Source organism: Rhipicephalus microplus, chromosome 2 (genome assembly GCF_043290135.1).
Source record: "Rhipicephalus microplus isolate Deutch F79 chromosome 2, USDA_Rmic, whole genome shotgun sequence".
NCBI classification, from domain to species: domain Eukaryota; kingdom Metazoa; phylum Arthropoda; class Arachnida; order Ixodida; family Ixodidae; genus Rhipicephalus; species Rhipicephalus microplus.
In genome coordinates, this window is record NC_134701.1 from 130,352,010 (window position 1) to 130,367,174 (window position 15,165).

The 15,165-nt window shown below is 46.2% G+C and overlaps 1 protein-coding gene across 2 annotated transcripts in view; it reads right to left on the bottom strand.

Annotated features, from left to right (window-relative positions):
• Window positions 1-15,165, bottom strand: part of LOC119170734 (neurotactin-like) — a 44,449-nt gene that overhangs the window by 24,514 nt on the left and 4,770 nt on the right. The window contains exons 2-3 of one of the 2 annotated variants that reach the window (XM_037421983.2): window positions 11,353-11,658; window positions 2,454-3,471 (exon numbers count right to left, since the gene is read on the bottom strand). In XM_037421983.2, the coding sequence (XP_037277880.2) occupies window positions 2,454-3,471; window positions 11,353-11,657 (1,323 nt within the window). In that variant the 5' untranslated portion in view covers window position 11,658. Of the gene's footprint in view, window positions 1-2,453; window positions 3,472-5,447; window positions 5,569-11,352; window positions 11,659-15,165 lie in introns of those variants that run through there. The other variant, XM_075886799.1, reaches the window with a different exon arrangement.

Consider the following 15,165-nt stretch of genomic DNA (forward strand, 5'->3'; position numbering starts at 1 on the left):
TAGCTATTGGGTCAGCTATCCATGGTACTTGAGAAAAGCTATGGGCTCAATCACACTACGATGAAAGCATTTGAAGAAAGAAGCATTTCATAAAAAGACTGAAAATTTTCGTCGTATGTACAGTAAAACCTTGTTTATTCCAACTCACCAGGACTGAAAAAAAAATCTTTGAATTAAGCTGATTTTTCAATGAACGAAACATACAATAAGTGGGATGCAAGAGACTGAATTATTGAAAGTAATCGTAGGTGGTCGTTCAGTCTGTGCTGGCTAGCTCATGGCTCCAAGGGTTGTGTTTGCCAGTAATAACCAGTCCCAATTTTGCCACGAATAAGAGAGAACAGCTGGCTTCACTGCTGACAGCCAGCCAGCCAGGTTCCCCCCCCCCCCCAAAGAAAGGTGGTCTGGTAGGCACCCAAAATCTCACCTGCAAACAAGATGTGCTCTACTGCAGCAAAGTGGTAACACGCGGGCAGCATGTCACCTGCTCCTCACAGCGTCGGCATGCGACATATGCCCATGTGTTATCGCTATATTGCAGTAAAGAATACCTTTTCCACATGCACTCATTTCAGTCGTAATGTTTTTTTTTTTTTTTTTTTGCACTGGAAGATACAAGGCTAGGATGCTTCACTTGTCACGCATTAGTAGCGCTACAGTGCATTGCCTTGTGGCACATAAGGGCTGTAATTTCTGCAGATTTGCGTCAAAATCAGAAGGAATAGACAAAAGGGACCCAATTTTTTTTTTAATGACCGGACTAGTGCTGACTGCCGCTTTAAATTAGCCACTCAAACTTGCATTGCAAAATACAGGACCACAAAAATTCTTCAAATTAGGCAGGATTTCGAAATTACTGAGTTCGAATTACCGAGGTTGGCGATTTAAACCGGCGATCGCCAGTCTAAATGCAAAACACTAACAACTTCCGCATCACGTGTCTCAAGAGTTAGTGTGCATACTCTGTGAGTGAAACCGCCTTGGACACTTTGCAACCAATATGACTGTACAGTGAATACTTGACACAATTGATCTCTCCATCTCTAGACTTTCAACCATTCCCCTAATGTCCCTTTTTAACAATACTTTTGCACAAAGCACTGCAAGTGAAAACATATTTTTAGAACAGCAAGACGTGTTCCTAATTTCATGCATTCTTCCAACAAATACATAGCGTATCTGCTCAGAGAACCTGTCAAAGAGTTCCCATGAATGCTGCATTCACACTTTTTCCAGTCTAGACAGGAATAACTGTTTTCCCAGAACCGCTATAGCATTTTCCTTTTCACACAACCAAATCCCATTTTATGAGATATGTATAAATTACAAACTGAGGCTATAATACCTGCAATTCTTGTATATATAGTGTGTTTTGCAATAATTGTGGTACAGTTTACCTTTACAGCTTTAGTTTATTGAATTAGTCGTGTCTCGGAAGAAAACACAAAAGCATGCTGTGCCCTTAGTCGTGTCTCGGAAGAAAACATAAAAGCATGCTGTGCTTTTGCGAATAATATGAGCTCACACATATGCGCACACAATGTGTACAGCATCCAAGCTTGTTATGCGAGCATTGTTGCCCATAGCGTCTCCACACACCTGTTACTTTGAACAGCCAATATTCTGTGTCTCGAGGACGGATTGCATTTACAGTGATCGCTGGCAGAACCCCAAAATGCCTTTCACACAAACTCCTGTTTTCGTAGGACCCAGTTAGAGAACTCCTGCTTTCGACTTATTAGATTATAGAACAATTCATGCTGACAGTTTTTCAAGTCCGCCTGTTCAACAGACATCTCCATCTTCATCGGTGATAGTGACACAGCCACGAAGGCAGACGAGAAGCAGGCGGACGAGAGTGTGCCGGAGTGTGGTGTCGAGGCTACCATACGTGGTCTCGGCAATTAACAAGAGTGCGTTTAGACAACGCGCTGCTGCTGAATTTAATCTCGGAAGCCATCGCCGATAACCTCAACACCATGGTGCACATCATGGTATGCAGCGCAGCAATGCAGTTTTCCGCCACTCCGCCATGTGTTTCACATCTCGCAAGCTTCTGCTGCTGAGGGTACAGGTGCTGTGATTCGGTCTCAGTGTCACACTTGAGACCACATCAGATTCATTCTTATAATCCTTATAGCCAAACGACTTAGTCTGCAAAGAAGCAGGCACATCAGTGCTGCTTCTTTACAGCCTTTATATTTCTGGCACTTTGACTGAATAAAAAGAGAGAGAAAAGAAGTGATGAAAATGAGGGAGGTTAACCAGGTCAACACACGGCTCGTGTACTCAGCATGGAGTGACAGAGTAAGGGTAGATATGATTTGGAAGAAATAACCAGTTCGCACATTGTATTTTTCATCATTGTCTACCAGTTAAGCCAAGTGTTCATGTCTACAGCCACCATACCACCAAACTTTGCAAAAGACAAGTTATTTGAAAGGACATCATACCTTGTTGGGGTCCCCATTAAACTGGCGGATGTTGCGCTGCACCCACTTCAGCACTGCCACTTGGTCCAGGAACCCATAGTTCCCAGACGTCGGCGGCCTGACCCCCTTCGAGAGCAGGTCCAAGGACAAGAAGCCAAACGCATTGCGCCGGTACTCAAATGTCACCACCACGGCGTCATGGGTGCGTGCAAGCCCTGGACTCGGCTCCAGAAAGATGTCCTCTTCTCCCATTCCCATGAGCGATCCGCCAGGAAGCACCACCAGGACTGGCCGAAGGCCCCGCTTGGACATGGATGGTGTGTAAACGTTCAGGTAGAGGCAGTCCTCGCTTGTGTTGAAACGCACACCGGGTGCCTTCTTTTGGGGGCATCTAGGAGCAAACTTGTGCACCTGCTTCGTTCCAGACCAGCACTCGCTGATGCTTTGGAAGGCCCTCGGAGGTTTCCAGCGGTGCTCGCCGACAGGGGGAAGAGCGTACGGAATGCCGCGGAAGACGAAAGCACCCTCTTCTATGTGACCCTCGACTAGACCGCAGTCCGTGGCTGCCACGGGAATGCTCCAGTCGTCGTCGTCGTAGCCAAAGCCTCCGCCAGAGAGGGCCGTCACCACCAGGATTACAGTAACGAGGAATAAGACTCCAATGGCTGCACCTACAAGGAGGTAGCGCTTACGTCGATACACAACAAATCGCTCACGCAGAGGCAGTTTTTCCGGCACGCTCTCGTCGCCCTGCTTCTCGTCTGCCTTCGTGGCCGTGTCGGCATCACCAATAGGAATGGTGATGTCTGTTGAACTGGAGGATGATTTCACGTTCTGCCCCTCGCCTTCATTCTTGCCTTGTTCGCCGATGCCATCGCCATTCGCCGGGGAGTCCTTGCTTTCTTTGTGGTTTTCATCACCTGTGTGATTCTCCCCTTTCTTGCCCTGATTGTCATCCTGCGTCTCCTTCTCACACATCTCTGTATCCTCTGTGCGCTGCTTGCCGAAGTTGGGTGTGAAGCTGCCCTTCTTGAACCACCTAAGGGAAAATTTTTTTTTTGCTTACACAACAGCTAGTGCTACTGCGAATACTTGGAATGACTTCCTTACTTAGAAGACTAATGAGAAAGCTTGTGAAAGACATATAAAACAACATACTTTTAAAGGGGTACTGATGCAAAAAAATTTTGGCATCGCACTTTTTTTTTCTGCGTTGTGTTGCTGGGAGCCTGTTAGTCATAACACGGCAGATTGTTTGCTTCAGTGCATGAGAGATCATTAATTACAGGCTTCTCAGTACTGAACAGTTTCAGTTTTGGTTCGAGGGAGCTCTAAAAACAACAAGCCACTAGGTGCAACTGTCACCACCTAGCGTGTGCAGCTCTTGACCACGTCAGGTCGCAGAACTGTGACTCACTTCTGCACGGTCCACATCAAGAAATTCTTTCGAACAGGAAACAGGACAGAAGTGTCAGGAAACACAAAATTTTCGACACATGCGCCGCGGCCATGGACTCACGAGCAGCTGCCGAGAAGTATAGACTGCTGAGACAAATGAGGCAAAAAAAAAAAAAATGGCAGCTATGACATGAGGGTTACAAGTAAGGGGGTCCCCATGGGGTATCTTTTGATGGTGTCAATAGCTTCCAAATTCGAATTTCAAAAATGCTGTACACCTTCTAAGCTATATTAGCTGTTGATATTTTGCAGATGATATATGCATGTTCATGGGAACCATTCCTGCAGGCTATCTCTGCCGCAAAACTTTGTGTACATACCACTTTATAATACATTCGAGCCCTCATATAACGGCCCCACTTAAAACGAACTTTCACTTAAAACGAACAATATCTGCGTGACCATGAATATATACATTGTTTCAATGGCACGAAATCGCACTTACAATGAATGTCTCCGAGAGCCGCCGATTGGTTCCAGCGAATGGAGTCGACGCTCTGCCGAATTCCTGGGAAACCACTTTCGACCATAGATCAGGCATCGCCTAGGTGCCCATGAATTCTTATTGTTAAAACGCCGTCCCTGCCTCCGCGCCTCTTTAGTTTCCGCTCTCCCTGACTGCTTTTTGTTACACAGCCCTCCGTCCTTTGTCTCTCCCACTACTCTGAGCATCCTGCATCACTAGACGAGGCCGGTGTTTTCACACACACTGCCACCAATCTTTCGAAGACCAGTCGGCCATCTCTCCTTAATTTTTGATCGCTGGTACTGTCGTTAGTGTCGTCAGCTTGGAATGACCAGACCGTTTGCCAACATCGTCAGACACTGACTGTATCTGATCGTCTGCGTCTTGTCTTATCGTATCGTTCTAGCACACAAGCATACGCTACCCCACCAACTTTGATAATTCGCAATTCGTTTTGTGTTTAGGACTTGTTCTCGCTCACTTCGCACTCAGCTCAGCATGCCCTACGCACGCGTGCGGAAGCAAAGAACGACTGTTAATTTGCGCGGAACGAATCGTGAAATATCGAAGTCGCTGAGGCCATGCAGACCCGCCGGCCCAACAAAACAATTCTCTGACCTCTGCGCGCGCAGGCACGCTTTCATGTTTTTCTACGCGCAAGTTGCGTGTTTCATGGACCAAGCAAGCTACCCAACCTGTCTGCTTCCCGCCATATCCTTCCCTCTTTTCACTCTATCGCAACTCCTTCACCTTCTCTCGCAAATCTGCTCTCCTCTCTTGATCACAACACCTTCGCCCATCTCCACCGCTCCGCGACGTCAGCCACCAAGAGTTATACAGATTCCAGAGGAAAAGGTCCCCGTAGAGCCCATGCATTAAAACTTATAACCGCTCGTGTGCCGCCATAATGGAACGATACTCAGCTTTCGGGTGACCTTCACTCATAGTCGCCCTTGCATGCTGCAATGACACCTGGCATTTTTCTGTTTGGTAGGTCTCTGCTACATCGCAATATGATACTGTCACATGAAGTTGAGTTTTTGGCGCATGGCAACAAAAATACGTACGTCAAGGCACTGTATACGACTCACCCGGCGCGCAAGCAAGTCGGCACAATTGGCCGCACGCCACGTCACCACGCTCTCAACGTTACGAGGATGGTGGAGCGATCTACTCAACAAACCTGCAAACGCTGCTTTTCGCGCTGAGCAAATTGTATAAATGGCCATGGTATTTTTCACAAAAGTAGTTGATATAAACTTCATACAATTTTCGTTTATTTATAATATGTGAAGACGCTTATTTATGATTTGTGCTGCGAAAATTTGAGTGTATTAAACGTTTAAATCTAGTGCTTCTCTAAAGTATTGTGATGGCAACAATGACAACGTTCCAAGATGTCAGCGCTTTGGTGGTTATAGCTTTTTCAGTCCAGCTTTTTCTCTAAAGTCAGTCTATTTAACTCTGTGCAGCCATGCTGGCTCGAATTCAGAAGCTTCTGTTTTCTGACTAGAAAGGGGTCCACAGCTGTTCCTCGCGTTCTGGCACATGTGTTGCATGTGCTCGCCTTGCTCGCTCTTGGTGTGCGTGTGTGGTCAGGATGGCGGACGGGAGGCCTTCCGCGCTTTTTCATGCCGCTCAACAAAACGTCGAAAGCGTGACCGCTTCGCTTGGGCGTAATCCACGCATTAGGTGCCGTGTTGCGGAGCGCTTTCTCATAGCTATTGACCACTTGGCAGCCAACTTGCCGCTTCTGGCGTCCCGATATCTAGCTGTGGAGATGGTGAATATATCGTGGGCGGCGTTGACGGCTATATGCGCACGAAACTGTTTTCCCAAGACCGACTTAGTTGACGTCAGGCCCGATGCCGAGCCTGAAGCTTCCAAACAGGACCACTTGGGCGGCGATTTGTGGCAGCGCGTTGTCAACTCAGACATGAGAGAGAGTGGATGGGATATCTGCTGCAATGGTTTCATTACGGCCGATGATGATGCAGACACCGCGAAACCGTGCATGAATTAGGGCATTGTGAATGAAATACACGGCCAGAGGGATTTGGAGGAATCGGATTGCAACGATGAAACTGTGGAGCCAGTGCCTCACGTAGCTTATGCCACGGGCATCGGCGAAGAGCATGCAGCCGTTTGAAATAAACTCGAGACCGCGATTATCGCTTCTGCTCTTCGAAACAAGTGCATCACGGACTTTTTTGGGCAAAAGATTTTGTGTTTTCACTCGCAATTTCTTTAAAAGCTGTGTTTCATTTACTACGAACTTCGGAATACAGCAAACGAATGTCGCGTCAGGCTCAGGTTTGTTATAAGCGGGCTCGACTGTATACCTCATGACATATGTCATAACATTGTACCTTTGTTTAATAAACTGTGCCATCATCACATGCTTCATGATGACTTCTTTTCTTTGCCACCTGCTGTCTTTTCACGCAGTGACCATGATAACAAAGTAGCAAGCATAGCTTGCCACTCATCTTTCTATGATAAGTCATCTACAGAGCAGGCACAATAATGGAATGGAAAACCGAGCATCACATGTAGCAACTGAAACCAACTTATCATCTTTTGAAGTGTTGTTACGTGCAAGCAGTTTTACTTAAATTGATATTACTACCTGTTTTGTTATACAGGCATTAACACATTTTGCATCAGTGAGATTTTAATGTAATCCTGCATCAGGCAACTACTACTATGTATTTATTTTGTAATAACAATGAATGCCTCTGCTTCATATTTGTGTTATATATGATGCTCTTGCTATAAGCCTTAATTCCAAGTATATGTAAATTACTTCTTTTTTTTAATATGTTCCACAGTTGTACTCTGTGGCCTGGTATTGCTTATTTATCCTCATTTTTTCCTCGTCTTTCTTTTTTTACTGTGCTCACCACCCTACGTAACACCCTCGTAAGAGGGCCCGTAAGGGTACTGCAATTAAATAAATGCATAAACATACTGTCAGGTTTAGTATGAGCTGCAGTACATGAGCCATAGTGGAGCATCCTCTAGGCCACACTTCTGGCAATGATTTTGGCAGTGCAAGTAAAGCGTGTTAACCACACTGATTCTACGCTTAGTCTTTCATGAAGCCCCCCAGACGTGATATGCTGATATCACGATACAATATATGACCTAATTAGCTAGCCCATGCTCTTGTGCACCTGTAATCTCAGTCATGTTTGCAGTCTCAGTGTACAGAATTTCAAAGTATTTCAAAAGGCTTTACTCTCTTTAAAGGCTGCTTCGCAGGTCCTCCTTGAAACAAGAGCCAATAAGTACGAAGACTCAGAAAGGACGCAGAACGTATGCTTGTTTCATCATGAACTAAAACCAACATGCCCAACTGGCAGTCATCCTATACAGCCCTGCTTCCTTGCTTTCTAGTTCTACTTTTCATAATTTATTTACAGACATAGTGGGGTTGAACAACAAAACGGGAGGAAAGATACACTTTTTGGCATGGTAAAACATTAGTGAAATGTTCACAGGCTTTCTTAACAATTATGCAATTATATTACTAAACCCCAAGCAATTGCCCACCCGACGGACGAAGATAATTAAAAAAAAGTTAACAAGAGGTGGACTAAATTTAAAGGTGAGAGTAGGAAATCGGAAGAATAAATAACAGTACGCTGTTGTATGAAGCCTTATTGATATTGAAAAGCTGCATGATGTGGACTTATCGTGAGTTTGTGGCAAGTGTTGCATTATTTATTGGTGTAGAAGTCTGTTAAATTAGTATGTGCATTTGGCTCAACTCAGGTTGCCTATTTCAGTTTATTGAGCGCGAGGAGCCGCAGATATGTGACAAAAACGAGCGAGAGCGGTGCTAACCAAGATGAAATGGCTGAGTGCTGGTAAAACATGAGAAACATGCATCTTGTCGCGGTTGCTGCCACATGTGATCGCACATAGCTTGCAATTTCAGTTCGTGACTGTAATAATAGTATTATCCCTAATGATGCTTCCAGATGTGATGGCATCTCTTCAGGGGCCATCACACCCAAAGACTGCCTACAAAGCATCATTTCTAATGGTTTGGTGACAAATCGCTGGGCCCACAAATATGTGCAAGGTTTCCGATACTTTTTTTTAAATGTCAGCAGCGTATGCCTCAAACAGCAGTTAGCCTTGTGGCAGATTGCCAGTTTGCAGTCATATCTGCATAGTAGCCGAACATGACTGGTGTTGTTGAACATGGTTTTCTCAAAAGTTGTAGTAGCAAACTTGCGTTCTGACTTGGCACATGCTGTCGCAAGTACTTTCAGAACTACGTCGCCACAACGCAAGATTTCATTAGTAACACCATTTGTAGTGGTTGTGATGGCAAGCAGTCTAAAAGGTTTTGTTTTGACTTAGTGCTATGCCGGTGAAATACTAGAAATATGACAGAAGCTTCCATTGGCTGGAACATACCGTATTTTCGCGCGTGTAACCCGCACCAAAAGCCCAAAAATTTCAGTGACAAAGTGGAGGTGCGGATAATACGCGAGGTTTTTCCTATAGTGCTGCTTCACAGCAATGCGTGTTGTGCTGTGAAGCCCCTTAACAATGTAACGAAGGCTACGGAGGCGGTTTCCGCAAATTCGTGTTGCTCCGGAAGTAGCACGGCAGCTTGCAGCTGATTTTGATTTCGCTTGCTTGCATCGTTGAAGCGTTTAGAAAAACATTTGGGGAGAGACAATTCGATTGTTCAGTGTAAAATCTCACTGTCACACCACAAGTATACTTTTTGGACGTTCGCGGCCGCTCAGTGACCCTCCACATGTCCCTATGTCACGGACGCCATGTTTACTTTTGGAAAGGGCTTGCCAAAAAGGTTGTGCTGTCTAAAAAGTTCCATAATAAATAAAGCAGTATTTATTTCAGCAAGGCAAATGAGATGTTATAGTGTCTATAGAGATATTATCAGTAAATTAATGTACTACTTTTTAATGCGGTAGCAGGCATGCATTTCAGTTCTGTTGTTTCCAGGGTGCTGTTACAGTGTACTAGAAGGGGTAGTGCTGTCAAGTTGTCGCCGAGTGTGAGCGCTCTTTAGCTCGCTGATACCGCTAGTTCTCCATATCTCGACCCGTTCGCCAAGTCTAAGTCGATCTGTTCTGTCACCATGAGTAGCGTACGGCGGCAGGCCTTCACGGCACAGCAAAAGCTTAAGATCATCGCCGTCGCCAAGGAATTTGGAAATTGCAAAGCAGGAAGATGACACGATGTGAACGAGTCCTGCGTGCGACTGTGAAGAAAGAAGAAAGAGAGCCTACAAGCCGCGCACCGCGACCGTAGGTCATTTCGTGGCCCCAAGACCAGTACCTACCCTGAGCTGGAGGCGGAGCTAGTAAAGTTAATCGAAGATGTGAGAAGCAGGGGTCACGCCGTATCGACCGAGATGGCCCAAGTGGAAAACGCGGCGACTTTCGAGGGAGCTAGGCCTACTTCACGAGTTCCGTGCGAGCCGCGGATGGCTGCACCGCTTTATGAAGCGGCAAGGGCTCTCAATCAGACAGCGGACCACAATATGTCAACGCTTGCCGGCTTCTTATGAGGAGAAGCTGATCAAGTACCAGAGATATGTAATTGGCCTGCGAAAGCAGCACAATTGCATTTTCTCAAAAATCGGCAATGCGGATGAAACTCCTGTTTATTTTGAAATGCCGTTGGACACAACGATTGAGAAGACGGGCAGCAGTTCGGTGAGCGTGCTGACCGGCGGGAACACGAAACTGCGCATCACAGTCTTGCTTTGTGCCCTTGCCGACGGCACGCAACTGCGATCATACGTCATCTTGAAAAGGAAAACTCTACCAAAGGTTCATTTGCCTGCCGGTGTGGTGGTGCGCGCACACGAGAACGCGTGGATGAACAGTGACTTGTTCGTAGACTGGATCAAGACAGTATGGGAGAAGAGGCCCGGTGCGATGCTCGCAAAGAGGTCCATGCTCGTTTTTGACTCGTTCCGCGGCCACCCAACTGAGGAAGTGAAGGACCACCTTTCACGCAACGGCACCGACTTAGTTGTTATACCCGGTGGAATGACATCAATGTTGCAGCCTCTAGATGTGTCGCTTAACAAGCCCTTCAAAGCTTATGTCAAGCGCTATTACGCCGAGTGGATGGCCGAAGGCTGCTACGACTTGACACCGACAGGACGAGTCTGAAGGCCTGATATTGCCCTATTCTACAAGTGGATTGTCGAGGCATGGAAGGCCATTCCAGGTGAGATCCTGCGAAAAAGTTTCAAGAAATGCTGCATCACAAACAACATGGATGGAACCGAAGATGACCTTGTGCATAATAGTGAGGACTGCGGCTCAAGTGATAGCTCTAGCGAGAGCAGCGACAGTGAGTGAATTGTGACGGGCCTTGCAGACAGCGTATTCTGCTTGCTAAATAAAGCTTTTTCTGTCTACATATGTGCTATGTTGCTTGAGCAGTAGCTTTTGTACAGCCTTTTCTGTATATCAAATGTGCGGGCAATACGCGAGGTTTTTTTTTTCTTTCTCGGTGAGCTGAAAGTGGGGGTGCAGATTATATGCAGGGGCGGGTTATACGCGCAAAAATACGGTACTTTACTAAGTAGTTCGCAATGATTTCAAATTACCGGTAAAGACGTGAGGGCATTTGCTAGAGTAAAGGCACTCGCTGAAAATTTCGTGGTAGCGGTCATATTTTGAAGCAACTATTTTTATCGGCCAGTCAGATAAACAGAATACAGTTAAAGCCCTTTAAACGAGACACTGATGCAACAGAGAACTGGCTCTAAGAGACACCAATGTGTCTACATTGAAATAGGTGCTGAGAAAATGCATGTGTGGTACATGCATGCCTGCTTATAACAGACACCTCATGCAAAAGACAAGACTTTCTGCTCCGTGCATGTTTCTAATAAAGGGCTTCGACTGCATCCAGACAAAGTTCCTGTATTGTGCACTAAACACTCGTATCTGTCTTTTCAGATCAAATCTGCAAAGCCTCAGCACCTACCTGGCCCAGAAGCGGGTTGTGGGTGTCTTTGGCAAGTCGGGCAGAGATTCAACCTTCACCACATCCTCTTCTTCCACAGCTTCCAGTTCTTCCTTTCCCTGCTGCTTCTGCGGGGCCGCAGAGTCGGCGTCACCAGTCTTTGCCTCGGTAATGGGCACGCCGTCGATGGGTTTGAGCTCATCGGCCGAGCTGAGCCCGACCACGAGTTCGTCCAGGCTCTTGCCTTTCTGACCAGTGACAGATGCCTCGGCCGGAGACTCGGCCGCAGTTTCTGGGTGCACTGCACCCTCCGCTTCAATTGTCATCCTGCATATACCGAAGACACTGGACCATGAGCATGTTGTGTAAATATCAAGGTTTCAACTTTGAAGTTAACTTAAACACTTTCTTGACAATAATACAGTGATGGAAGCAACGCTTTTCTTTTTGCAGCAGCCTAAAGTGTTATCTGAGCAAAAAAAGAAATGTTAGTTGGGAGCAGCAATTCAACTTTTTTAGAGCAGGTGGCAGAATATATAAAGCGACTCTGAGTTGAAAGCATCATTTAAGCATCTGATAAATCTTAATAGTAATCGCTGAACATATTGCACATGCAAACACTCCCTGAAAAATGCAAGAAACATAAGTTAAGCAGATGGATTGTCAGTGAACACTAAGTAAGATGAGCTATATATTTAAAATACCAGTATTTCTGGTGCAAACTATATAAAAGTGATAAAGTTTACATCAGTAATACAAGTAACTGCAATCACATACAAATGGCACGAGATCAAATAAAATTATTCTCAGAAATAAAGGAAACTGCCAACCAACGATTTGTAGCACAAAGCCATGAAAAAACCTATATGGACATATTATAAAAGAGTCTCTTGGTTGTTCAAAACCTTTTTGGCAACTAATCTTTCTTGCATTCCATTGCATACAGTCTATTACATTTTGCAAGGAGGTAATTGTAACAGAAATTATTTTTTGTAATGTGTGCAGGTCTGTGTGTGGGTTAAGAAAAAGTGAACACCTGAAATTTTTTTTCTCGCATTAGTAAATTCTCGCTATAAAAAACACAAAAACAACTGTTGTCATAAAAAGAATGTGTATGTAAAAAAATAAAATAGACATGCAGTTGGTGACACCACCAAGAAGTTAAAAACTTTCCCGCTGTGATGTCACATTTTTATGCCATCTACAAGGGCATGCAAGTTCTTCATTTGTAAAAATTGTCCTATAAAAGAACCAGATACCTAAAGTACCATGTTTAAGAAGACTGTTTAGCCAATGTGGTAAAAAAAAAATGCACACATATATGCACACCCTGATTAAGCTCACATTTTGCCATTTTCAGTCGGATATGATTGTGGGCATTTTTCTTGATATTCAAGGGCTTCACAGGTGCATTGTCATGGTGTGCACTTGTTCTACTCTTGGTACAGCATGTTGACACACATTAATTTTAGATAATGATAGTGGCTTTTGGGATGTACATTCATTTCGCACACATACAATTTTTTTCTTGAATAAAAACTACTCACACCAGTCCACCCAAATGGCAGCTACTCTAAAGGTCCATGATGCCATGCTGACGCATCCATGTGTGAACAGGGAGGAATTTAGAACTGAAACGTTTCGCCTATGGTCGCATAATTAATGACACTGAAGTTTTCACAGAATAGTTCATCAGTCTAAGCTGATTGACTGTTTAATATTAATGTCCCTATAAGAAAGTTCTGAAACGGAAATTACTGTTACGTGTTCACTGAACAGCAGTCTGCTAGATTGTTCTCTAATTAGATGCTGCTTTTTTTGTTCCCTGCCTACGAATTTGTCGCTATTGTGCCATGCTCGCACCACTCACCAATCCTAGAACAGCACATTCGTCTCTCCAAGAATTGCACTCGCGACTACAGAGCGCGACGGCGAATGTAGTACCCGCGCAGTGGAAGAACGGATATGGGTTTGGAAAGGCGTCCCAGGAAGGGCGAACAGCGGAAAAAAGAAACAAAATCCGTGACGAGAGCGGTTCAAAACGCCTGTTTCTCCGCACGACCGGCGGCCAGTTCACGCTCCGTGACGCTCGCGCGTACGCGCCAGTCGCGCCAGTCGCGATCACGACGACCTCACTTGCACCGTCGACCGTTGGGCGCGCGCGTCGCGTTTCGTGACTGCGTTCGTGACCACCGCTGCCTTGTGTGGGCGCTTCCTCCGCTCCCCACACCGGCGGGGCTCCCGTTTCCGCCCGGCTCACGACTTGTGCCCGTTTTCCGCGATAAGATCCGAGTCGCGCACGCTGCCACGGTACCATTTTCGTTCCCTCGAGCGGAAATAGCACGTATTAGCTCCGTCGAGTGGATACTAAATAAACATCAGCAATCAATCGGTTCAAGATCGAAACTTTCTCATCCTTTATTCACATAAGCGGGCGGGGGAATCAACGAAATTTCACTACTGGTGGAAATGAGCGGCCAACCTTCTCGAATCTCGCGCCAAAACACCTGCACCAGCCAATGCGTCGGATACGTCATCCTGACGTCACGATTTGCGAAACGTTATTGTTTCCGAAACGTTATTGCTTCTGGTCCGTTTCGGTGAAGAGAGAACGTTTTCAAAAATTTCATACTTGCGTATTAGGCTGGTTTTGGACGGAAATAAGTCGACCATAGCTGTCAAGAAGAAAAAGTAAAAAGAACCTACTGCCAACCTTGGTGACGTCACAGCCAGCTAGTGCGGGAAATTCGGTGAGGGCGCCGCATCTTCTTGCGTCACGTACGCGTCGGTTACGTCTTGCCAACAAAGCCTCCTATCAGACAAACCATTTCGCTATTGCGCAAAGGTAGTTTACTCGTACGAACCCAGAAAAAAGAAATGAGACAGTACAATTGCAGCGATAGTATGATGGAAGTAACCTAGCTGCCACTACAAAAGTTCTACCCAGCGCAAGGAACAAGAAGTGTGGTCAAGGCTAATGCACAGTGGCAGTTTTTGATCACAATATCCTTCATTCCACGTCTGTTACCACGACAGAAATGATTGTGGTGTAAGAAAGATCTCCCGCACAATCTTGCTTTGAGCTAGTTGATTGCGAGCACCGTTAGAAACGTCTAAGTGAGCGGATTATTAAAAACGGCGTGTGTCAACAAACATGCCGGGTATCTAACTCGCAAGAATTTCCGTTACAATCTTCCCAGCGGCACGCGAATGAGCACGGCTACGATGTGCGCTTCAACTGTGGATAGACAGAAGGACAGACGATGCACGGCGTCAGCAATAATTTGTGACGTCGTACCACTCCCTCCTGTTGACCCTGATAGACGAAACGAAGGGGAATAAAGAGGGAAGCAGCAGGCCAGTTGGTCGGAACAAGAGGCACACACATCCCGCGGGCGCGATAGGAATTCGGGGGGGGGGGGGGGGGGGCAGCGTCCTTGCGAGGGAAAGACCGTGAGAACGAAACCGCGACGTCGACTCTTCGAGGGCACGCTTCGGGCAGCCTCCCCCGCCACCCGCGCCTCTCCTTCTCATCGCCGCAGAGGAGGGTTGGGGGGGCAACAAAGGCGGCGGGGTTCGACCGCGCCCTTTATTCCCGCCTATGAGCTCCTCTTTGCACCCGCTTGCTCGATCGCTCCGGCGGCGCAGGCGTGGTTTTCTCGACAACAACGAAGACTCCCCTCTTGTCACCAAAAGAAGAGATGGGGAGGGCTGCAGCGTGCAACAGAGACACACAACTGTGCTTATCAGTTCTACTCGATCACGTAAACGATGTGACCGCACAAGCCGCCAGGCCAGGCACAAAAGCACTCCGTGCAGTGCTCCGCATACTCC